General features: G+C 43.1%; 1 protein-coding gene across 1 annotated transcript; it reads right to left on the bottom strand.

The window, feature by feature from the left end:
- Positions 1–2,791: 2,791 nt before the first annotated feature.
- LOC141001567 (GRAM domain-containing protein 2A-like) lies at positions 2,792–23,035 on the bottom strand. Its single transcript, XM_073472684.1, has 12 exons — positions 22,885–23,035; positions 15,986–16,108; positions 11,876–11,933; positions 9,225–9,297; positions 8,517–8,620; positions 8,075–8,173; positions 7,808–7,879; positions 7,608–7,667; positions 5,329–5,464; positions 5,124–5,217; positions 4,579–4,680; positions 2,792–3,780 (listed from the first exon to the last, which is right to left on the bottom strand). Exons 2-12 carry the CDS (start codon positions 16,090–16,092, stop codon positions 3,732–3,734), a joined length of 954 nt encoding a protein of 317 aa, XP_073328785.1. The 5' UTR covers positions 16,093–16,108; positions 22,885–23,035; the 3' UTR covers positions 2,792–3,731.
- Positions 23,036–24,293: the final 1,258 nt, after the last annotated feature.

Here is a 24,293-nt window from a genome sequence, read left to right on the forward strand (position 1 = left end):
CTGGTTCTGGGTCCAGTTCTGCCCCCTGAATGCCTCCTCCTCCTCCCAGCGGTCCAAAGCTGCTGTGATAGCGGTGTAAACAGCAACATTCCCGGCGGCGCTCCGAGCAGTCAGCGAGCAGAGCTAACGTGTAGCTAACGTTAGCAGCAGTTACAGGGTGCATTCAGGGAACTCCGTAAATCTCAGAGAGTTGAGGCAAAGCAGCCGGAGAATCCTCAGATGAACCTGCTCCTCTATCAGAACTTTACTACCAGAACTTTACTACCAGAACTTCACTACCAGAACTTCACTATCAGAACTTCACTATCAGAACTTCACTATCAGAACTTTACTACCAGAACTTTACTACCAGAACTTCACTATCAGAACTTCACTATCAGAACTTTACTATCAGAACTTCACTATCAGAACTTTACTATCAGAACTTCACTACCAGAACTTCACTATCAGAACTTTACTACCAGAACTTCACTACCAGAACTTCACTATCAGAACTTTACTACCAGAACTTTACTACCAGAACTTCACTACCAGAACTTCACTATCAGAACTTTACTACCAGAACTTCACTACCAGAACTTCACTATCAGAACTTTACTATCAGAACTTCACTACCAGAACTTCACTACCAGAACTTCACTATCAGAACATATTGATCAGCATCATTATCTTCTGTTCTGGCTCAGCTGTGGTTACACACCTGCTGCCCTCCAGTGGTCACAGTGAGGAACTACAGCACCGCAAAACATCCGGCAGTGACTTTCAAAATAAACATTGAATAATAAACTATGAACTGACAAAAATTCAACATATTTTAGAAAAAAGCCTCTCTGCTTTGATTGTAAAGTGTCATGTAATTTTAAATAACACTAATATGACTGTTATTTGTAATAATCACACAAATAACTTGTTAATGTTCTTCAAATAATTTATTTCTTGCGATTAACAGCTCAAAACCCAAAGATGTTACTATAATGTATATTCTGGCCTAAGGAGCCGACACCAGCACATTTTATTGGTTATTTTTACTTGAATTAATTTATTACCGAAATTTGTCTAATTTAATTTTCTGTTGATGGATAGCTTTTATTTTGAAAAATATGATCAGAAAACATTGAATTTTTGATAGTTTCGTCTTTGGTCACGTTTATTCTGAAAGAAACTGCCGGAAGTTTGTCTATATTATCATGTCTGACTTGACACTGTGCGTTGCTGTAGTTCCTCGCTGTGGCCACTGGAGGGCAGCAAACACTACAGTTCGGTTGGCATCATGTCGTCCTCCACCAGCTGACACCCGAACAAGATCTGCAGAGAAACTGAGATTAAAACAACTTTTGTTGATTCAGTTTTATAATAATAATAATATTGTTCTTTATCTCACGAGTATTTATTGTCACAATAACAGAAACGACCTCCACCAGCCTGAGTCACCTCAACACCAACATCAGACAAAGTTTGCAATAAAAATATCAGATATTTAGAAGTTAGGCACCAAATCTTTTTCTGTTGTGGGATTTTAATAGTCCCCAACAAACTCCCTGTGTCCTCCTGCGAGCAGCTGCTTCAGGAAATTACTGTGAACCATTAAAAAAATAAACTATGTATTTGTTCAGTGGGAACCAATGAGCTCAGAGCTGAGAGCCACAGAAGTAGTGAGTCGGACTGACATCGAGTCTTTTGTTTCTGTAATTAAAGACAAATCAGGACATGGAAAAGTGTTTATTAGTGAATTTACTACAACATCAGTTAAAACTCGGCTGTGACATCACACACGTGTTTCCTCCTCCTGTTCTCATCGACCAACACTTCACCGTGTTTTCTCGAACAGGCAGATCTGAACAAGAGTCCAGCTCAGGTAACGTGCGACCTGCTCGTCTTTATTAGGAATCTCCTCGTACAGACGCATCAGATCACAGATTTGGCACAAAATAAAATACATTTAAAGACAAAATCATCTCAAAGGTGCAGAAAGTTCACATTAAGGGGACATTTGACAGATTTTTATCCTCTAACAGGGACATTCAGTGGCTTCAGTTCTCCACAGGGACTAAAATGATATCAGACGCTACAGTGAGTTTAAGGCAGCAGTTAGACTGAATCTAAGTTATTGATCATTTCGAGCCTTCACAGATGATATTCTGAATTCTGGCACTTTGTTTATCTTAAAAAACTGTGACTTCTTTACTAATCGGTCAGTTGAGCGATGATGAAACAACGGAGCCGTGAAGTCGACAAGATGCCGCTGCAGAGGTGTTTCAGCTTTTCTCCAACATAAATTAGTTTTTTTTTTAAATAACTTAAATGTTTCTCAGTGATAATTTATTTACATTTCTGATATACAATGATCATTTAATGCTTCCTGTGTTACGTCACGACAGTCAGATACAAATGTTTCCACTTTGTTTGTGAGAAATCTCATTTCTTCTGTCACGAATCAGCAAATGGACTCGCAGCTCCGTCAGTGGAGTTAAACTGCTGCACTGAAAACACCTGAAAGCTTTGACACAACGACCTGAAGACGACCACAGAGTCCTGGCGGTCCTGGACTGTCCTCCAGTCACCTGTCCTCACAGTCACCTGTCCTCACAGTCACCTGTCCTCCAGTCACCTGTCCTCCAGTCACCTGACCTCCAGTCACCTGTCCTCACAGTCACCTGTCCTCCAGTTACCTGTCCTCCAGTCACCTGTCCTCACAGTCACCTGTCCTCCAGTCACCTGTCCTCCAGTTACCTGTCCTCCAGTCACCTGTCCTCCAGTTACCTGTCCTCCAGTCGCCTGTCCTCACAGTCACCTGTCCTCCAGTCACCTGTCCTCACAGTCACCTGTCCTCCAGTCACCTGTCCTCACAGTCACCTGTCCTCAGTCACCTGTCCTCCAGTCACCTGTCCTCCAGTCACCTGTCCTCCAGTCACCTGTCCTCAGTCACCTGTCATGGGGGCACTTGAAGGCCGAGAAAGCCAAACAAGAAGCTCTGTGGACACATCATGAGTCAGCAGGTTTTACACTCACTTGTGGAGTCCGTGCAGCTCGACTGCACGTCGTCATTAAAACAAAAGAGGGACAAACATTTTTCAAATATTCAACTTTTCACTCAAACTGTTAAACTGATGTCATGAAAAAAACAACAACATTACATCCTAAACAAAACAAAAAACAAGTATTTTGACTCGTGGTCTCAGATATTAAACCCACTGTGTGTGTGAGTGCGTGTGTGTGTGTGTGTGTGTGTGTGTGTGTGTGTGTGTGGTCAATGGTCGGTGAGTTTCAGTGACAGTTTCTTTGTTCAGTCTTCAGGAGTCAGCAGCTTCTGATCACATCCGACATGTTGAACCTGAACTTTAACAGTCAGTTTGTGTTAGTACGACTTTAATGTGGATCCTCCAGGTCTGTGCACACACACACACACACACACACGCACACACACACACGCACGCACACACACACACACACACACACACAGTTATGTTACAGCATGTTCTCCCGCCTCCTGACCTCTACGTGTCCTCTGTCCGTCCACTCAAACAAGCCGTCCTCAGAGGTCAAAGGTCACTCTACTGTTTCTGTTGACTAGCGTGACGTCTCTATGGTAACCGGGTCGCGGCGGGGTCAGAGTTCAGCGGCTGCTGCGGGCGTCCGTCTGCTCCTGAGAGCTGTCTCCGCTCACCGCCGCCCCCTATTGGGAAGTCTATATAAGTGCAGGTTTCTTCCTCACTCCCTGATTGGCTTCAGCGTCAGGTTCCTGTCCTCTGATTGGCCAGCCAGCAGGGCACCTCTCCACACCTGGAGACGGGACAAAAGCAGCACGTCTCATCTTTAATTTGATGAGTCTGTGGGCTCGAATGGATCAAATAAACATAAACGTCTGAATATTATATTATTCTGTTTTTAACAAATTCATGTAAGATGAGTTTAATGTTGGAGCCACTTTTAGTCGATTAGTAGAACAGTAATATATCATAAATATGTTTTTTATAACACGTAACAACAGTACAAAGTGTCAAGTGCAGTAAAAAGTGCAATACCTCCCTACTGGAGTAGAAATATAAGGTAGCGTCGTACATAAGTATCGTACTTGAGTAAATGTACTTAGGTACATTTCACCACTGGATATAAAATTATATTTTTAAAGGAATTAAGATCATGAAAGTTTTATTTAGACCTTCACACGACGGTCCCCGTATCAAGGTCTAAATAAAATACTGTATTGCAGCCAAAAAAATCATTTCTCCCACTGAGCATCGTTATAAAAGACACGTCTGAACTGTTGAGAGGACACCGACCGCAAACAAGCTCGATTATCTTAATTAACTTGTCTGTGAGGCCGGCGGGGGAAACTCTACTGCACATGCTCAGTGGGCCGCGTAACCAGGAAGTAAATCTGGAAGCGAGAAAACTTTTTTGACGTGTGCACCAGGCGAGTAATTCTCATCGGACTGAAGAAGAGACGTCACGTGGTCTTTTGGATCGAGTGAGTTAACTGGTGACAGATATTCCTGTGTACAGCTTGTGTGAAGTGCTGCTACGCCAGATGTGTGTGTGTGTGTGTGTGTGTGTGTGTGTGTGTGTGTGTGTGTGCACCTCTCTCTCAGTGTCGGCTGGCTGCTCAGGAAGCTCAGCTGCTGCTCCAGACGACAAACTCTGAAGGCCAGATAGCAGGACGACAGGACCAACAGGAAGACACTGAGGGACGGACGGACATTACAACATGTTCAGTCAAACTTCAGGCTCGGCTGTATACAAACTGATGATGATGATGATGATGATGATGATGATCTGAGCTCTTTCCAGGAAATCTAGTCACCTACTAGTTAATTATTAGAAACTCGTGCATCTGTTCTTTTAATGAGGGTGAATTAATCCTTTATATAAAACATCAGCCAGCAGGTGGCAGCGCAGGCCAACAGGAAGATATAAGAGATATTTCAGTTCTGAGAGAAACTGCAGAATTAATTTAACTAATATTGAGGCTAATGTTCTGGATGATTCTGGGTCTTTTCTGCTGGTGGGTTCAGATCCATCCTGGATGTTCTGCACATGATGTGTTTGAGGTGTTCATGAAACAATAAACTGGATATTTAAGTTGTCTCGAGTCCAACAGTTTGAGTGTTTTCTGTGCGACTCACAGCAGGATGAAGAGTTTCAGCAGCTGGTACTCCATCTGACCCAGCTCAGGAACCGGTTCTGTCAGCAGGATCTTCTCTGTTTCCAAACTGCTGTCTACACACAAGGAAACAGGGTTTACTCTGCGTGTGGAGCATCTCAGCATCTCCGCGTCTGTAGCTGAGGAGGATTTCCTGTGACTGCTGATCGACAGGTGGGCCGGCCTACCGGTGAGCGTGTGCGTGCTGAAGGGCGTGTCGGCGGCGAGGCTGGGGGCGGAGTTTCCCAGCAGGTCCGGGAGGGACGAGGAGACGGCGGGAAGCGACGGCTTCCTCCTCCACTTCAGCACCTCTGGATACTCGTCCTGACGCAGAGACGCAGAGAAAAGTTTTAATCTGAGAGTCCAAAGAATTCAACAAGAACAGGAGACGGCTCCGACTCTAAACTCGCTTATTTACCTTTTACTGATTCTCCTGTTATTAAATCATAGTGAGATATTAAACTTATTCAATTAAAGAGGCTCCAAGAACTTTCTCTCAGAGGAAAATAAGTCCCAGAACACTGTTTGAAGCTAGAAAGGTGGCAGGGTCCGCCACATATAAACAGAGTAAAACAGTATGAAATATTTTGTTTGTTTATTCAGTTTATTAAGTCATGAAAACAAAGAGTTTGTTTATTTAGTAAAAATCAGTCAATGAAGATCTTTTTCTTATTAAAATTGGGTGCACCTTTAATTAAAAACTTAATTTATGTATTTATTTATTATCTTGTAAAAAAATATAAGGAAAGTAAATAAATAGAGTGATTAATACAACGGTAAATACTGTAAATACAGAAGCAAATAAAAACATCATTTTAATATAAGTTATGCCTACATTTATTTTTAAGATTTGGTTCTTTAAACAGCATTTATTTTATTTACTGAGTCATTTATTTATATTCTTATTAGTTTTTGCTCTCTAACACACACCGATCCTCTCTAGAGAACCACACGTGGATTCATCCGCCGCTAAAAATAGTCCCCATTTCCTCCTGTTAGTCTGATAAAAGTGAGCAGCTGACTTCTTAAAAATTAAACTATATTTTTTGTTCTTAAAGATTTTGGTCTTCAGCAGGAACCAATGGGCTTGGAGCTGACAGGAAGTCGGACAGGATTGAGAGACGGACCCGTCCTACATTAGAGGCTAAACGGTGGCATGAAGAGGTCGTCACAACATTCCTGAGTGGATAATGTGACTTCAGCTCAGAGTTACAGTGTTTCAGACAGAACCTGAAGGCAACACAGGGAAAGCCTCTTATCCAGGGAGCATGAAGGGGTCACGAGAGTCACCACCGGACCAAAACAACAACTTCTGGTATTTCACAAATCCTGTTTCACTCACTGGTGACTCGTATCGAAAACAGCAGCAGCTCACGTCATCGAACTGATCCTCTGATGTTTCCTCCAGAACAACAGGACGTGTTTCTTTCTCCGTTTTAAATCTTTAATACTTTAATAAGAAAGAATCAAGAGAGCTGAAACTAAAGAGCAAACTAAAGTGTCCGTCATGAATCCAGAGGTGACATCTTCAAAATGATTGTTCGTCTGTCTGACATTTCAAAAACCCAAAGGTGTCAAGTCAATTGACTATAAATTCATCAACTAATTGTTCGAGCTTTACATTAGAGTGAGAGAAGTCGTCGTCTTCACTTTGATCAGATTTAAATCAGAATTTTGCAATGAATTGAATTTCTCGTACGACTCTTGAACTTTTAAAAATCTTTGTCTTTTTCTTCAAAGGAAGTTTTTTGCTTCGACGTATCGTCATTAAGAGAAGCGTCTGTTTTCAGTTTAAGTAGAAAAAAACTTAAATATTTAGCTATTTGTCAAAGTACTGATAGACTGAAGAGCATCTACAGCCTCTGAGACCTCCGATTACCCACAACCCCCTTCTTTGTTTACATGGTGTGTAGCCTCGTTAATGAGCTTTTTCCTTCTCGCCACACACGAGGAATTTGGAGCATTTACAACGTCGGTCGTCATGAAACCAAATTTGATGTAGTTTATATTATATAATAAATAATATGTTCGTCATATCTTCAGCTGTTTTCTGCTCAGCGTCTCATCCTCCCTGTTAACAGTCCCAGTTAATACGACTCGACCCGAACGCAACTAAACAGGTCAGTGTTTAATGGTTATATTTAAACTTTTACGTAAATAAAATCAGTTTCTTGAACATTATAATGTTAATTGAATTGAATATGTCTTTGCCCCTTGTGTCCTTTAGGGTTTTGGTGGACTGGTGCTGACTGAACCACGACCCTGTAGCGGTCCACGGCCCGGTGGTCGGGACCGCCTGCTCTATATGACCCACATAAGCAAACACGACTGTCAATGAGAAGATTCTGTGTGTTATTATTATTACTATTAAAGCTTTATCCAGGTTTGATTAGTCATGAAATTAACTTCTGACTTTGATCATCGTCATGTTTGGAGGAAAGTGTCTTTAAACTGAAGGTGACGTTACCATAGACAGAGAGCTGGGCTCCTCCAGGTACTGCTTCAGACTCAGACTCTTCCCGTTCACCTGGAAACAGTCACACAGCAGGTCAGGAGCGAACTGGACTAATGAAGATCTGCCGTTCAACAACCAGGGATCACTGACTTCAGTCACTTCCTGTCTTCTGTTTGTCAGGAGAATAAAGAGTCTAAGGATGATCCACAAACCTGCAGGTGAGTGCAGATCCTCCTGAGGACGTCGTAGACACTGTCTCTGGACAGCAGGGAGACAAAGACGTACTGCAGACAGACGGACAGACGGACAGACAGACGGACGGACAGACAGACAGACAGGAACCAGGTTATAAACAGAAAATACTGAAATATTCTCTGCAGGCCTGTTGGTGTCAGTTGGATCGTTAAGCTGTCAGTAAACATCAGAGCTGCTTGTGTAACAATGTGTCATCTCTGGTGTGTGCTCGTCCTGTGTGGCACCTTCTGTCCAGTATCCATGGTGATGGCCAGGCCGTTTGGCACCAGGCCGGCCGTCTTGTGTTTCTTCACCAGCCGAACTGACACCACCGGTATACAGACCTGCAGATTCACAAGACGGAGATGATTAAAAACAATCTGGTGTGAAAGCTGCTCGACTGCTCTTCTCAATAAATAGATAGATAAATAAATGAATAAATAAATAAGCCATTAAATGCACCAAAATAATACTAAAAACAGATGTATTACTATTATTTACAGTTTATTTATGTTTTAATTTGCTTTTTTTATTCATCTACCTTTCCACCAAACTGGGATGATAAAAAAGTACTGGGAGAATCACTGATCCACTTTATGATTTTGATGATAGAAATCAGAGTCTTTTTATAATTTCCCTCGACTCGGTGCGGACGCAGGTTTAAAGGCCGACAGCTTCTTCACTCACCTTGATGTCTTTACCGAACAGGTTTGCATAGAAACACAACCAGTTCCTGGAGATGTAGAGTCGACCCTGCAGCAGGATGTCTCTCAACAACGCACATGAATACACTGGAGAAGAAGAAGGAGGAGGAGGAGGAGGAGGAGGAGAAGAAGAAGAAGAAGAAGAAGAAGAAGGAGAAGGAGGAGGAGGAGAAGAAGGAGGAGGAGGAGGGAGACAGTCAGTGGTGGAGTGTAATGAAGTACTGTATGTGAGGTACTTGTACTTTATTCATATGATGCTTTGTTATAAATCAAATACAACAGCTCAGCTGAAACTTTTAATCGATAAGTCGATTGACAGAAAATATATTATTTTGATAATCAAAATTTAAGTCCTTCATGTCAAAACATTTCAGCTTCTCAAATAGGAAGATTTTCTACGTTACCTTTTAATTATTATAACAATTCAGGTTCATTTTAATATTTTTGAGGGGTGAACTGAACAAAGCCAACAGTGAAATCCTGCTTTGACATTAATGCAGCAGTAAAATTAATATTAATCCAAAAATATCAGATTTAATAAAACATTTAACCACACAGAGTCATCATGTACGTAAAGGAGCACTCTGTAGTTTTGAAGAAGAAATTCAAACTCAGTATTTTAATATTTACAATATTAATGAGGTCATAATGCTAACTTTTCTCCATCAGTGAATAAAGGGACAGTTCGTACCTTTCATCAGGATCTCCTCTTTAGGAACCGTCTGGAACAGTTTGTGGTACTGAGAGTTGTACTTGCTGACGGTCTGTGGAGGAACAGAATCAATCACAGCTCATCGATCTGGTTCATGTGTCTGTAATTAATAACGTTATTACATTATATATTAATAACTACTGCTAATAATAACAACAGTAACAGTAATGATGATAATGTACTGGTGTTGTCATGATACTGGAAAATAGAAAATATCGATGTTCGATATGATGGAGGAACATTGAGGGAATAACATTTCATATTTTAATTAGAAGATAAATATAATGAGGCTGTGTGTCAATAACAACATCATCTAAGTTCATTAACTTCTGGAGCAGGCGGGAACATGTCGACACTTCAGTGATGCGTGTGTCAGCAGGAGAATCGATCCTGCTGACAACTCTGACATCACTGTAACGTACAATAACACAAACTCTGATCCCGAACTGATTTAATACATCTAATACACATCTAACACAGTCCGGCCTGCAAATGTTTTCTTCTTTTAGTCGTTTCACACCAATTTAAAATAAAACACAATTCTATTTAAAAAACGTGAGTTGACTTTTATTTTGAAGTTGACTAGTCACAGGAAATGTAACGTCTTCAGTTCACCGCTGTCGTTCATCAAAAACAGGCCGTTTTCTGCATTTGTAGCACTTGAACGAGATGAAAACACCAGAAGTGGCTCTGATTTACACCTTTTTACAGCAGAAGTCTTCACTGTAGCTGTTTGGGGTAAATGATAATTAATATGTAACTGAGGGTGTAAATAACTGGTGAATTGGTGACGAGCAGGCGTTGATGGACTGATGTTTCTACACAGCACAATATCATTTCACAAATACTGTAACATGGCTGACTTTGATCTCAGAGTTGTAAATAACGTCTTTTCAGATCAGTTTGGGATCTCGGGGCTTTCAGAGACTTGGATCCCACTGGAGGAGCTGTTTGTGTGTGGACACATCTAAAACATGTATTTTTTCATTTGGCTGTATTTTTTTACGAGGGATGCACTTTTAATTATCGGCACAATATTGTGAAATGTACGTTATCGGCTATTTACCGGTATCAGTAAAGGTTATAGCCGATAAATAGAGCTGTAAACAAGTAAACACAAAGAAGAAGAAGAATTATTTTATCATCTATTTAGAGCTACGAAATAAGAAATCGTCCATCTGAGTCTTTCTTTCCCTCAGGTGTGCATGAACTACAGCTGATGGACCTCAATGTTAAAATAAAACGATGTGACATTATCAGTATCGGCCATCAGAAGCAGGTAATTAAAGGTAATCGTATCAGATGAAGAGTTCATATCGTGCATCTCTATGTTTTAAATCATCTCCAGCTGCTTCAGCTGTTCAGCAGAACGCTGCGACTCTGTTTTACTGTGAAGCTCCAGAAATGTTCTGCGGACTACGAGACTTCATCTGACTTTATATCATCAGGAGGAGATGATGACTGAGCCTGGCTTTATATCATCAGGAGGAGATGATGACTGAGCCTGACTTTATATCATCAGGAGGAGATGATGACTGAGCCTGACTTTACATCAGAGATAAAGACTGAATTTTCCATTTTTGTGTGAACTGTTCCTTTAAGAATAACAGTAACGCCACAGAAGCAGCCAGTCTTCTTGCTGCTGGTCTCGTGTGTTTATGTAGGTCATCAGTATTAAACCGAGTCTGTTTCATAACCAGTTAAAAGCTCCGTGTCGTATGTTTCACTAAAGCATCTGAATACTTCGCCCACCTCAGCTGACTTTCTGCAATATTGTGCTGAAGTATTGTTTTGGTTCCTGATATGTGGGTCAGGAGTTACATCATCTAACCCCCCCCCCCCCCCCCCCCCCCCATACACCTGTGTGTCTTTATTGTCTGTGAGACGGTGACTTCCTGCCTTCCTGTTCCTGTCTGAAACAACAAAGACTAAAACAACAGAAAACATCAGCAGCAGCAGCTCGACGCCGGCTCCTCCTCGAGCTTCTGAAGAACATTTGGGTCAAAGTTTTGGGCTTTGACAGTAAAGACGTTTTGTAAAATAAGTTGTGTCATCGACATAATTTCTGTCCTGCTATTATTTGAACAATATTCCCTCAGATGTCCGTGGAAACGCACAACGAACACACGCAGCCTGGTGAAGCTGTTTGATGGATGCTAACACACCACATGTGTTCAGGGCAGAGTGTGTTAAAGTGTTTCAGCTGTCTGGCTGTAACTTTGCTGAAGCCGATCACACACACACACACACACACACACACACACACAGACACACACACACACACACACACACACACACACACACAGACACAGACACAGACACACACACACACACACACACACACAGACACACACACAGACACACACACACACTCCTGACCATGTTCCCATGGAGACGAGACAGACGCCGGAAACCTCTGGAGAGACTTAAAAAAAGATTTGAAAGGACTCCTGCTGGCCTGTCGTCATCTCTGGATGTCTGAAAACAACTTCAGAGCTGTGTGTGTGTGTGTGTGTGTGTGTGTGTGTGTGTGTGTGTGTGTGTGTGTGATGTTACATCAGCCACATGCATCTGTAGGTGTGGTGGCGATGTTGACACGTGGTGATTTTGAGGCTGAGTGAAGGACTCACTGATCCTCTGTAACACTTCTTCACATCTTCGTAGGACAGGTCGTCGATCAGCTGCAGCCTGCAGGAAACATCACATCACATCTGATGAGATCAGAATCTGTCAGAAGAGACAAAAACACAGTTTCTGCAGAGAAGTGGGTCACTGCAGCAGCCGAGACGAGAACAGCACCAGCAGAGAGCAGAGGAGATCGGTGCTGTGTGACGACGACCTGGAAGTCTTTTCAAAGTTGCAGAATGATCCATAAATATTTTGACCTCATGGTGACAAAACATATCGGATCACAGAAATAAACGTGTCTGTGCAAGAAGCAGAAAAATACAAACGAGAACCTGGGATTTGTTAAGCAACATGTTTCTGCACATCACTTCCTCAAAGAGAAGTTTGGAAAGTGTTGCAGAGTTTCACAGAAGTGACGCAGCAAAATGTCGCCACTGCATCATTAAATGCAGAGAGGAAGGCGGCCTGCAGCATTTCTGTGATGTTTTAAGAGAACACAACATTCAATAAAATGAAGTGAGGTTGGATTGGACAACTTTAGTTACTAGTTACTTTTCAGGTTAAGATTAACATGAAAACAGTCGCAGTCAGTCTATTTCACCACCTTTACCTTTTCTGTCCTGTTGTTTCGTTGGCCTGTAAAAGTCAAAGTTAAAGATACTCGGTCTAAAAAATGCAGCATGCCTTTAAAATGCAACCATTATTTAATTTCTTAATTGTTCAAAGTAATTACCCACATGTTTCTAAAATGCTAAAATTCTGACACAAAATAAGAAGAACGTGACCTCGAAGAGCCTGTTCACACCTGGAGTCAACATCTGTCCTGAGTGACCTGATCGCAGGTGGACAACCTCAGTACAGGTGTGAATGAGACACACTGAGATGTAAATGACATGTTTGGTCTCTGTCAACCTGCCGATGTTTGTGAACACACCGTCTGTTCCAACTGATCCAAACACTGAACCAGTCACCACAACATCACCAGACTCCCTTAACAAATGTGGTGATTTTAAGAGTTGTTGAGTTAAAACAAACTTTATAACGTAGTGAAACTCTGTCTCTGACTGATTCTGACTTATTTGGATGATCAGTGTAGAGAACTTATTAGAAGCTGGAGTGTTAATCCCTCTTCTGTTTAGTTGGTTTAACTAAACAAACTCTCTCTCTCTCTCTCTCTCTCTCTCTCTCTCTCACACACACACACACACAAACACACACACACACACACGCACACACATAATTTAAATGCTCATGTAAATGCGGTCAGGACCGGAGGAGGCAAATCAACATGAAGTTCATGCAGAAAAACAAAAACAACTGACAAACACGTGAAAATGTGAACAAACAAACGACCTGCAGATGAAGTGAAGTGAAAATTACCATCAGCGACTGGTTTTAGTTTGTACACTGCAGGTCTGTGTGCGTGTGAAAGGAGCGATTGTCCACAAGAGCTACTGGGTGGCTTTCTCTCTCTCTCACACACACACACACACACACACACACACACACACACACACACACACACACACACACACACACACTCAGATAAAAGAACTAATTATGCAAACAGTTTCAGCCTGAATGGAGAAACTGGAGCAGAGAAACAGGCCGTGTTCACAGACCGATCTGAAAGCTGGCGCTGACATGACACTGGACATTTTTATTATCACGGCCGAGGAGGAAGGAAAACAGACACCACGCTGTTAAATATTCTGTTACAAGTTAAAGTCCTGTGCTCAATGTTAAGTTAAAGTATGTAAGTACAATCAGAATAATGTAGTTAAAGTATCGTCAGTGAAGCAGGAACGCAGCAGTCGTTTTGTGTCAGACTGACACATCTGATTATTATTGTCTCCATGAATCCACTGAGCCCAACGTGACACCTTCACAATGTCTGATCAGTCCAAACCTCAATTATTACAAATATATTCAAATGATTCACATCATTCAAAGGAAGAAAAACATCTGAAGCTGCAACCAGACAGAATTTATTTCAGCTGTAAAACATCAGATTCAGTAACTAAAGCTGATGAATGTAGTGAAGTAGCAGTAGAGAGTATGATGTAATTTATGTTTATTTGTTTCCAGCATCATTTATTATCTTTTATAACTGCTCGATATTTAATTTCAGAAAATCACTCATCGAGTTTTCTTTCTTTATTTGTCGCATGATTCCCCAAAATAGAAATTTAGTCCGACTTAAAGCTGCTACGAGGAACTTTCACTCTGTGTTGATTCTGGCGCCCCCTGTGGACAGAAGCTGTGTGGGCAGCACCGTCTCACATCGACGTGTAAACTTCTACTACGTTTAAATTCAGTGATATGTGTCGCAGCTTAATGTGTGGTTGTTTGTGGGTTTTAGGGAACATTAGTTCCCTGTCAGCAGAAGTGAATTAAAGCTTGACAACAGCTACACACACACACACACACACACACACACACACACACACACACACACACACACACATACACACACACACACACACACACCCCTCCTTCCCAGCAGCCTCTCCGTCTCTCTGAGCTCTGCTGCCTGGAAACGTGAGCTGACTGCACGTGCTTCAGGCAAACACACACACACACACACACACACACACACACACACACACACACACACACACACACACACACACACTGCAGCCTCTCCTGCAGCTTGTTTTCTACGTGACAGGAATAACAGAGCAGTGAGGGACACACTGAGGCTTTCCCTCTCTGTGTATTGTCTGTCCTGCACGTCTCCTCAGCTTTCATCGGCTGCCAAGCGCACACACACACACGCACACGCACACGCACACACACGCACACGCACACACACACACACACACACACACACACACACACACACAAACTTTGTCAGGACTAATGAGTGAGTCGGTTGATTACGAGGAGGAGGGATCTGAATCACCAGCCTTCCTGTACCAACGCGCAGGTCGAGTCATCGCGTGGACGTCGCTGTCTGTCCACAACATCTGGGTTCATCTGTTCTCCAGCTGTGAGCCTCATCCACATCCAGCAGCTGCAGGAGGATCCCACCTGCAGCCTGACCACATCTGTCCCCTGAACAGCTGAAGGCTGTTTTGATACATTAAACACATAAAGTAACACAGAGCTACGATCTGTGTTTGTTTATGCCGCAAACATGTATCTGTATTCACATTTAAACCTCAAGTGGGTGATCCCAACGCCAGAAGTCCATAATCCGTTTCTACGGCCTTCAAAGGTACTTTAAAAAGCATAAAAACTGTTTTCAGATTCAGTTTGTACATTTGTTCTGGTTAGAAGTCAGAGAAAATAAGACGCTCCTTTAACTGCAGAACTCGCCCGGGAATCATCATGTTTTTAAGTTTCATCAGTATGAAAGTAATCCAGTGATAGTTGCCTGTACATCCATACGGATACTGCAAACAGGAGCTGCTAACAGCTAATCAGCGTATTTTTAATGATGCTAATTTGACAAGATACATAAACAAATATAGGCTCAGGTTGGAGCTAACAGCTAACTGACTTCCTCCATGGCGGGAGTGTTGTGGTCCGAGGCGTGTTCTCGTCAGCTCACAGGGCCGTCTCATCACTTGTTACTTCAAACACAGATGAAGTTTGATGATGTTTATTATTTGAATCCAAACTGTGATCTCTTCCTAAACGTAACCAAACCGCGACTGAAAACTGAAAATAATAAATTCACTAAGTCTTAATGTAAACATCAGCAAATGATCAGGACACGACCCCAACACCGCCTGCGTGGAGGATGTGAGCAAGATCTTCGTGCATGAAAAAAATAATGAAGCATCTTTACACTACATCAACTACAGGTCGACTTTTCCGGTAGAAAACGTCTCATATTTCAATCCAAACGGTTTTACAAGGCAGAGCATCACTCTACATGCACGTAGCTGTGAGGTCAAATACAAATTATAGAAGGAACAACGTGCACTCGGGCTGAGCGTGCACTGCGACGTCCTTAAAAAACACGCCCATCCAGGTGAAATACCAAGTTTTCAGTGAGACCCTCTCCATGGCTATATTATATTTCCTGATTATATCCCCCAAGGCATCATGGGAGCTGTAGTGCCAAAACAGAGAGCACGATTATCTCCCAAGCAGTGACTCACCTGAAGGGCAGGGGGCAGTGTCCGTCCTCCTCCCTGTGGGGCTCCACCTCATGTGGGGGCAGGACGCCGACATCATCACTCTGCTCCAAATTCTCCGACATCATCATTACTGGCCGGGAAGGTCTGCAGGGCAGAAAAAACAACAACGATTTTTGCACATTTTGTGTTGTTATCTGAAATCGTCTACCTCAGCACGTACGAGAGTCTGTGAATGTTTTGTATCTGTCTTTTTGTTGACGGCACCAGGCAGAGACACACAGAAGTGAACTGAGGATTTCATTTACTCGCTAACTTGTTTTCTTCTGTGTATGGCAATAAAGCATCTGAATCCTTGAATCCTATTTCTGTTTAAAATCACAGGAACAGGTTTATTTTACTTCTGGATGAGCAGGTGGAGGCGTCACAACATGCTGTTATAATATGATGCGCTGCAGTTTAACGTTAACACTTTCCTCTGAAACACTGTGAAGTAATGATCAGGAGGGGAGGTGGGAGGGAGGCTGAGCGACGCAGCATCAGATAACAACTTCTAAAAATAGAGGCGTGACCAACATCCAGTGAGCAAGAAAAGAAGCAGCTTTCCTCTAAAGGAGCAGAAACATTTAGTCCTCAGATCATCAGCACACAGAAACACTTCTGGTGCTCTGGTTTAGCAGGAGAAGGATGAACTTCCCTCCTTCCACCGTCTCCACAACCAAAGATCTCAGTCCGTCAGTTCACACCTGACATCAACCTGCATCTGAGTGACCACCTGTGATCTGATGTCACTTCCTGCTCTACATGCAAATAAACCCGTCCATCACTGGGACCAACAGACTCCATGTTTCTACTCAAAGACAGAAAGAAGTTCATGTAGAACATTTGCTGAATTTACAAGAAGGAACAAATAAGTCAGAATCAGTCAGAGACAGAGTTTCACACAGTTTATAAAGTGTCTCCAACTCAACAACTCACTAAACTGACACATTTGTTAAGGGAGTCTGGTGATGCTGTGGTGACTAGTTCAATGGTTGGATCAGCTGAAACAGACGCTGCGTTCACAAACATCTTGAGCCCAAACATGTCATTTACATCACAGTAGATTTGGTGCCTGATGCTGATTGAGTACTGGATCGGTACTGCAGTACGTGTGGTACAATGCTGAGTACTTGTATTGGTACTACATGTACGTTCCTTCAGACGGATGACAGAGGGTGTCGATGACGGAGAGCTGTGATTGGAGAGAGAAAACCTTTGATCTGAAGCTCCGAGACGCCCGAACACGTGACCGACACCACACACGGCAGCGAGGATATTCTCTCCTCTGTTGCCATGGCAACGGCATGAAAAGAGCCTGCTCAGATGAGACATTTGGCTCCTCGTCTCGGCCCGATTCAGAACACAAAGAACACAAATGCAGTTTTCTGACAGCCAGTTAAGTCAAATGATCACGTCTACAAGATTTCAGTGCAGGAAACACATGAGAGGCGTTTATAAACCTGATTCCTTCAGCGACTCCGGCTCATGTTTTATTATTGGATCGATGTTGAGGAATGTGTTGGAGACCATCTACAGACAGAGCGCTGACCGTTCTGTTTCTTTAAGCACTAAAGATGTTTTTCACTCAGTCGTTGCAGCTTTTCCACCGACCACGACCACGCTGCTGTTTGTGTATCAGAAAGCTGCTTTGCATGTTGTTCCCTCCGCAACCTGTCAAACCACAGCAAGTTGAGACTGTGTGTTAACCTGCATTTGACTAATGTGACACAATTTCAAGCTTGTTTTCTGTTAAAATGCAGCAACTGTTCAGGATTCGCCTCGAATGTATTGATGGTAAAACAACAGCCCTTTCAGAGCGAGTATTAGAGTCACAATGTGTTCAAGTTATCCACAGAAACCAGTTTGTGATCTTCATGCTCTCTAGGAATGAAGGGCAAAAGGATTTCAGCTGAATTAAATGACAGTGTCCCCTTCGATAAGTCGCCGAGGAAGAAAAACCTCTGGACGGGAGAAACATTGCAGAAACGTTAACTGCTGACATTTCATTTTGGCGACCGGGCTGGAAAAATATTCGTCAACATTTTCTTGAGGCAACAAAAAATCCATCGAATCAACCCGTCCTGCAGCAGAGCAAACTGTTTCACAGCTTTACTGTATGACAGCTTTACTGTATGACAGCACACACAGAAGACATGCAGACATGAAGCAGCTGACTGTGATGACGTGCAGGAACCAGATTATTAGTTTTGATCGATAACTAAAGTCTGAACGATCTTCTCGACCACATGTGAAGGCTGATACGCGACATCACACTCGCCCCTTTTCCTCATCGTCCGTTCACGAGACGAGCTGTGGACTCATTTCACGCTTCATAACCTGAACTGAACCTCCTCTGTGCACTCGAGTTGACCTCCGAACAATGACCACTGACACCACAGGCTCGGTGTCAGTGAGCTCATTCAAATCTCATGGCCGGTGTCGTTACAATGGAGGATGAAGCTCCAGAGGTCAACAAACAGATCTGGAGGCCAAATATGAGAAAAATAATCTTCCTCAGGAGCAAAATAAAGATGAGGTTTAAAGATGTGACTGATATTTCTACAACACGGTCTGACAGATGGAGGCTTCTCGCCCTCCCTCCGGCTGACAGCAGGTACTTCTGTTCCTCCTCCTCCTCCTCCTCCTCCTCCTGGTCGCCATGGAGACGCCTGTTGGTTTCCTCTCGAAGGAGTTTCAGCCCGCTGATTAAATCAGGCAGCACCTCAGGGAGACGCAGGCTGTTTGCTGTAATGGGAGCACTTTAGATCTTCACCTGTGGTTCCACTTCCCGCTGGCAGGCGTCGGGTCGCACAACAAACATTCAGCTGAGAGGACGGGTCGGGTCGACTGAGACTCTGACAGAGGAAACTGCTCAGACGCTGTTTTAAAACAGCAGGAAGCTTCAAGCTGTGTCTGCAGTTTGATCAGTTCGATCAGTCATCAGTCATCAGTTTAAATCACACAGGGAGGAGCCACTGAAGACGCAGAGACAAGAAACCTGATGATGACACAGCTGATGCTAACATTAGCATGCTAACATGCTGATGTTCAGACTAGGCAGGTGTAAAGGCTCATTTAGGCCTAACGAGGACGTACTCAGCTTTCACTTGTGCTCGTCTTCTGAAAGCTTACAGATGCGGAGAAAACAAAGCAGTGTCACCAGAAATCATGGAGGACAGTGCAGCCAGAAGACTTCAGGACATGAGGAACAAGTCTGAACAAGGACGGACATCCTGGAAATCATGTACCAAATTTCTCTCAATGGTGACGTGATGTATTTAAAGATATAACAACTGGCTACAACTGCTTCACAATCAAAGTACTACAGTCAGTAGATATTTTCCAATACACACAAATCCTCTGAACTGATCAAGCTTCACCTGAATATTACCTGACACGTGACACTGTGGCTCGATCCGGCTGCTGCGGGTGAAACCAGTCGATTAACATTTTCCTGATGGTCACATTGTCTCCGCCACAGCAGTGACACATATGCAAACTATAAGTAAATAATATTCATCTACAACCACGATTAATTTTCACTTCCTGCATCTCTGTCCAAACATCACAACACCTGACACACACACACACACACACACACACACACACACACACACACACACACACACACACACACACACCTTAACAGCACAAGTAAACCTCGGTACAACTTCAACGCACCTGTACTTTATATTTCTACTCCACAACATCTCAGAGGGAAATACTGTACTTTTTACTCCATTACATGTATCAGGCAGCTTTAGTTACTTTTCAGATTACAGTGTTTCCTCCCCTCCCTGTCCAGTGAAAACCACGGGTCGTTTCTCACGTTTTAAAACGAGTCCCAGGCTCCTTCAGGTCTGTCTTTCTTTCCATCCTATCCTCACATGGTTAATAGTTGTTTCCTAGCTCACATCTCTCACTGTGAACGTTTTCAGAGGAGTGTGTGTTTCTCTGGGAGGTGACTGGTCCTGCAGCTCCTTGCTGACAGAGGCGTTGTGTTTGTGGTGCCGAGCCGCCCCAGAGCCTCCGAACACACACGAGGAAACCGCAGCGGCTGGAAACCACAGCGGGCCGAGCCAAAACAGACGAGATGCTGCGTATTCAGAGCTGCTGGAGCGGACGGAGGCTGAGAGCTGAATGTTAACTAACTGCAGCTCAGTGACACGATCTTAAGTAATAAGAGCAGAGTCTCAGACACAGACAGAGAGAAACTGTGCTCGAGCTCACAGGAGGAGCACTGATGCTCTCTGATACATGACATTCGATATAAAACTGTCCTGGTGTTTTGTCTTCTGTTTCCTCATCTTTATCATCTCATCTGTCTTTTATTTGACTTCCTGTTTGCTGCGCGTCTTGTTTGACACAGAAAAGACGACAGGATAGTTTTCACGCACGTTCATGAAGGTTTTAATAGTACGATGTTTTGTTTTGGGGAATCTTTCTCTCTTCTTCTCTGAGAGCTTGTTCAGACCTGGTATCACCTTCCATCCGTCCTGAGCTGACACAGGTCTCTTAGTCCGTCAGTTCACACCTGGTATTAATGTGCTATATGCAAATAAACCGTCCATCACTGGGACAAACAGACTCCATGTTTCTACACAAAGACAGAAACAAGTTCATGTAGAACATTTGCTGAGTTTACAAGAAGGAACAAGTAATAAGTTTCTGCTCATGAAACAACATTTATCTGGTGATGTCGTGGTGACTAGTTCAACACTTTGAAATGTGACTTCTACCTTCTACTTTTTATACTTTCACTGCAAAGCAGCAGATGGAAGCACTGAAGTGAGAGAAGTGATACCACACTGAAAATACAATTCACTATTACCAGTAAAACAAAGGTACTAATAAAGGTTCATTTCAGAGAGTTAAACTGTGGAGGAGGTCCAGGAGGATATTATTGAAACGTGTGCACACAATAATATTTTGTGTTTTATTATCTCCTGCAAAAAGATAAATAAATGATCTTTACAGCTTCATCATCCTCGGACCTGATCTTGGACAGCTGTTGGAGAAGACGTCACTTTGGTCGCTGTGATGAGCATTTTTCACATTTATGAGGTTTTATAGTAGGGACGCAAATTTGAAGTAATTTCTTTAATTAATAGTCGGCTCCCTTAAAAATCGATTATCGATTAATCAGTAATAATATATGAAATATATGATCTATGTTTGATGTAAAACGACTATAACAAAGATGTAGTAAACATAAAGTTACGCGAATTATGAACCAAATAACACTTGTTGACGTGTTCGTCCCCGTCTCTTATCGTCGGTTAAGTCATTTTTAATCGGTTAAATTCTTAACGGCGATTAATCGATTGATCATTAACATCCTCCTTAACAGACTAAATGATCAACGGATGTATAAATGAAATAACGTCACTGTGGGTGGAGGTGATGGAGGAGGTGATGGAGGAGGTGATGGAGGAGGTGATGAGGAGGTGATGGAGGAGGTGATGGAGGAGGTGATGAGGAGGTGATGGAGGAGGTGATGGTGGAGGTGATGAGGAGGTGATGAGGATGTGATGGAGGAGGTGATGAGGATGTGATGGAGGATGTGATGGAGGATGTGATGGAGGATGTGATGGAGGATGTGATGGGGGATGTGATGGTGGAGGTGATGGAGGAGGTGATGGAGGAGGTGATGGAGGATGTGATGGAGGAGGTGATGGGGGATGTGATGGTGGAGGTGATGGAGGAGGTGATGGAGGAGGTGATGGTGGAGGTGATGGAGGAGGTGATGGAGGAGGTGATGGTGGAGGTGATGAGGAGGTGATGAGGATGTGATGGAGGAGGTGATGAGGATGTGATGGAGGATGTGATGGAGGAGGTGATGGAGGATGTGATGGAGGAGGTGATGGAGGAGGTGATGGTGGAGGTGATGGAGGAGGTGATGGTGGAGGTGATGGAGGAGGTGATGGAGGATGTGATGGAGGAGGTGATGGAGGAGGTGATGGTGGAGGTGATGGTGGAGGTGATGGAGGATGTGATGGAGGATGTGATGGAGGAGGTGATGGAGGAGGTGATGGTGGAGGTGATGGAGGATGTGATGGAGGATGTGATGAGGAGGTGATGGAGGATGTGATGGAGGATGTGATGGAGGAGGTGATGGAGGATGTGATGGAGGATGTGATGGAGGAGGTGATGGAGGTGATGAGGATGTGATGGAGGAGGTGATGGAGGTGATGAGGAGGTGATGGAGGATGTGATGGAGGAGGTGATGGAGGATGTGATGGAGGAGGTGATGGAGGATGTGATGGAGGAGGTGATGGAGGTGATGGAGGATGTGATGGAGGATGTGATGGAGGATGTGATGGAGGAGGTGATGGAGGATGTGATGGAGGAGGTGATGGAGGAGGTGATGAGGAGGTGATGGAGGATGTGATGGAGGATGTGATGGAGGAGGTGATGAGGAGGTGATGGAGGAGGTGCTCCACCCTCCAGGCTCAGCCTGAGCTGATGATAATCACACCTGGAAACACCTGTGAGGCTGCAGAGCCTCTCAGGTGTGATAAAGCCTGATGTGCTCTGGTTTGATCACATTCACTCTGAGGAAAAACCAAAGTAACTAAACATGTAGTGGAGTAAAAAGTATCATTTGTAGCTCTGGACTGTGGCGGAGCAGGAGGAGAAGGTGGATGCACCTAAAGACGGCAGTACTCGAGTAAATGTAATCGGATACTGTTGCTGCTGCTGAACATCCTCCACCCAGTGCTGCTGACGGACTCAGCGCTGCTTCTGCTTCAAATACCGCAGCTGCTGGAAATACTGTGAGTACTGTAGTACCAGCAGTACTAATACTACGACCATCAGTGATGACATCACAGCGCGTCCTCTCGCACATTAACAGGTTCACACAACAGAGACGGTCTTACCTTCGTCCACCGTGCTGTCTTCAATCAGGTCCGCTGATGTACAGCAGCGACCGTCCGTCTGTCCGGTGTCCGTCCGCCTGCTCGTCCTCTCGGGCAGAGAAGCTGCTGCCGCCGCCGCTGCTGCTGGAGAGCCGCTGCGTCAAGTGCACAGCATTTAACACAGACCGCACCGGAAGTCACCGGAAGTGGCCTTCAAAGTCAAAATAAAAATAAAATAAAAAAAGCTGGGGGAGGCTGACTGCATCTAAACAATTATTTTAAATTATAATTAATGATTAATGATTGAATGGCTGAAAAAAATCTGATTAAACTTTAAAACAAGTCAGTGCGGATATAATATAAACCATCATCCTTCAAAACCTGTTTCTCTTTCAACATATGTTTCAGATATATTTACATTTTCAGAAACATATTTAACCATTTACCATTTAGCTGCTGCACGGATCCTGAACCGGAAGTGGCCGCCATATTTGTTTTTCAAACTCTGATTAAACTTTAAAATAAGTGCTGAACAAATATCAACCACCATCCTCTTTGTAAAGCGTCTTTGAGTATCTAGAAAATAATTTATTATTATTATTGCCATTTATTAATGCACCAAAGAGTAATTTAACGAATACATCTGTTTGAATGTGTATTAATTTACCTTTGTATAATTCCCTTTTTTTATTTACGTCCCATTCAGCCTAACGTTACATTAATTTTTACCAATTTTTGTTAATGTATGTATTCCTGATAATTTTCCCTCTGCATTAAAAAAATACTAATACATACCCACATACATACTTAGAAAATACATTTAAATAATAAATTATAGAATACATTTAAAAATGAGTAAATAAAGAAATTAAATGGGGAAAATAAATGAATAGGAAAATTAAAACAAAGAACACAGAAATGACTTGATAAACATTGTTTTGCAGTGTACCTGGCCTCAGGTGTGATCATGTGATTAAGTATGGAAGACGCAACACAAGAGCACAAACTTTGAGCTCAACAGTGGGTTTTAAACCAACAATACTGAGCTTCAGTGCTTCAAACCAGCAGACACACGTTGAGCCTGGAGATAAAAGGAGGTGAGAGCTGAAGAGCCACCGAACAGCCTCAGCCTGAGTCACGACCACTTCAGTGTCTGTGGAGGCGCAGTTATTTTGTTAATATGCTTTAAAACGTGTTGGACATGAGCACGAAATTATTCAAGACTTTTAAGCGTCACGATATAATGAGAAGACGCATGACGAAGGAGAAAACCACATTTCTTTATCTCAACTTTAATCTGGACTGAAACATCCTGCAAGTCCACGAAGCCGAGCAGAAGCTCTGAGGCCGGTGGAGTCACTGCCTGTTCCTCCTGATGACTTCCAGGTAAAAGCGTCTGGACAACAGCTACAAAACCAGAACTCAATTAT

This window comes from Pagrus major, chromosome 8 (assembly GCF_040436345.1).
Source record: "Pagrus major chromosome 8, Pma_NU_1.0".
Taxonomy (NCBI): Eukaryota; Metazoa; Chordata; class Actinopteri; order Spariformes; family Sparidae; genus Pagrus; species Pagrus major.

Coding starts and splice junctions, on each gene's coding strand:
- LOC141001567 (XM_073472684.1), bottom strand. CDS start 16,092: ATGATGATGTCGGAGAATTTGGAGCAGAGTGATGATGTCGGCGTCCTG. Junction 7,880..8,074: donor CCATGGATACTGGACAGAAG/GTGCCACACAGG, acceptor GTCTGTCTGCAG/TACGTCTTTGTCTCCCTGCT. Junction 4,681..5,123: donor CTGAAACTCTTCATCCTGCT/GTGAGTCGCACA, acceptor TCCGTCCCTCAG/TGTCTTCCTGTTGGTCCTGT.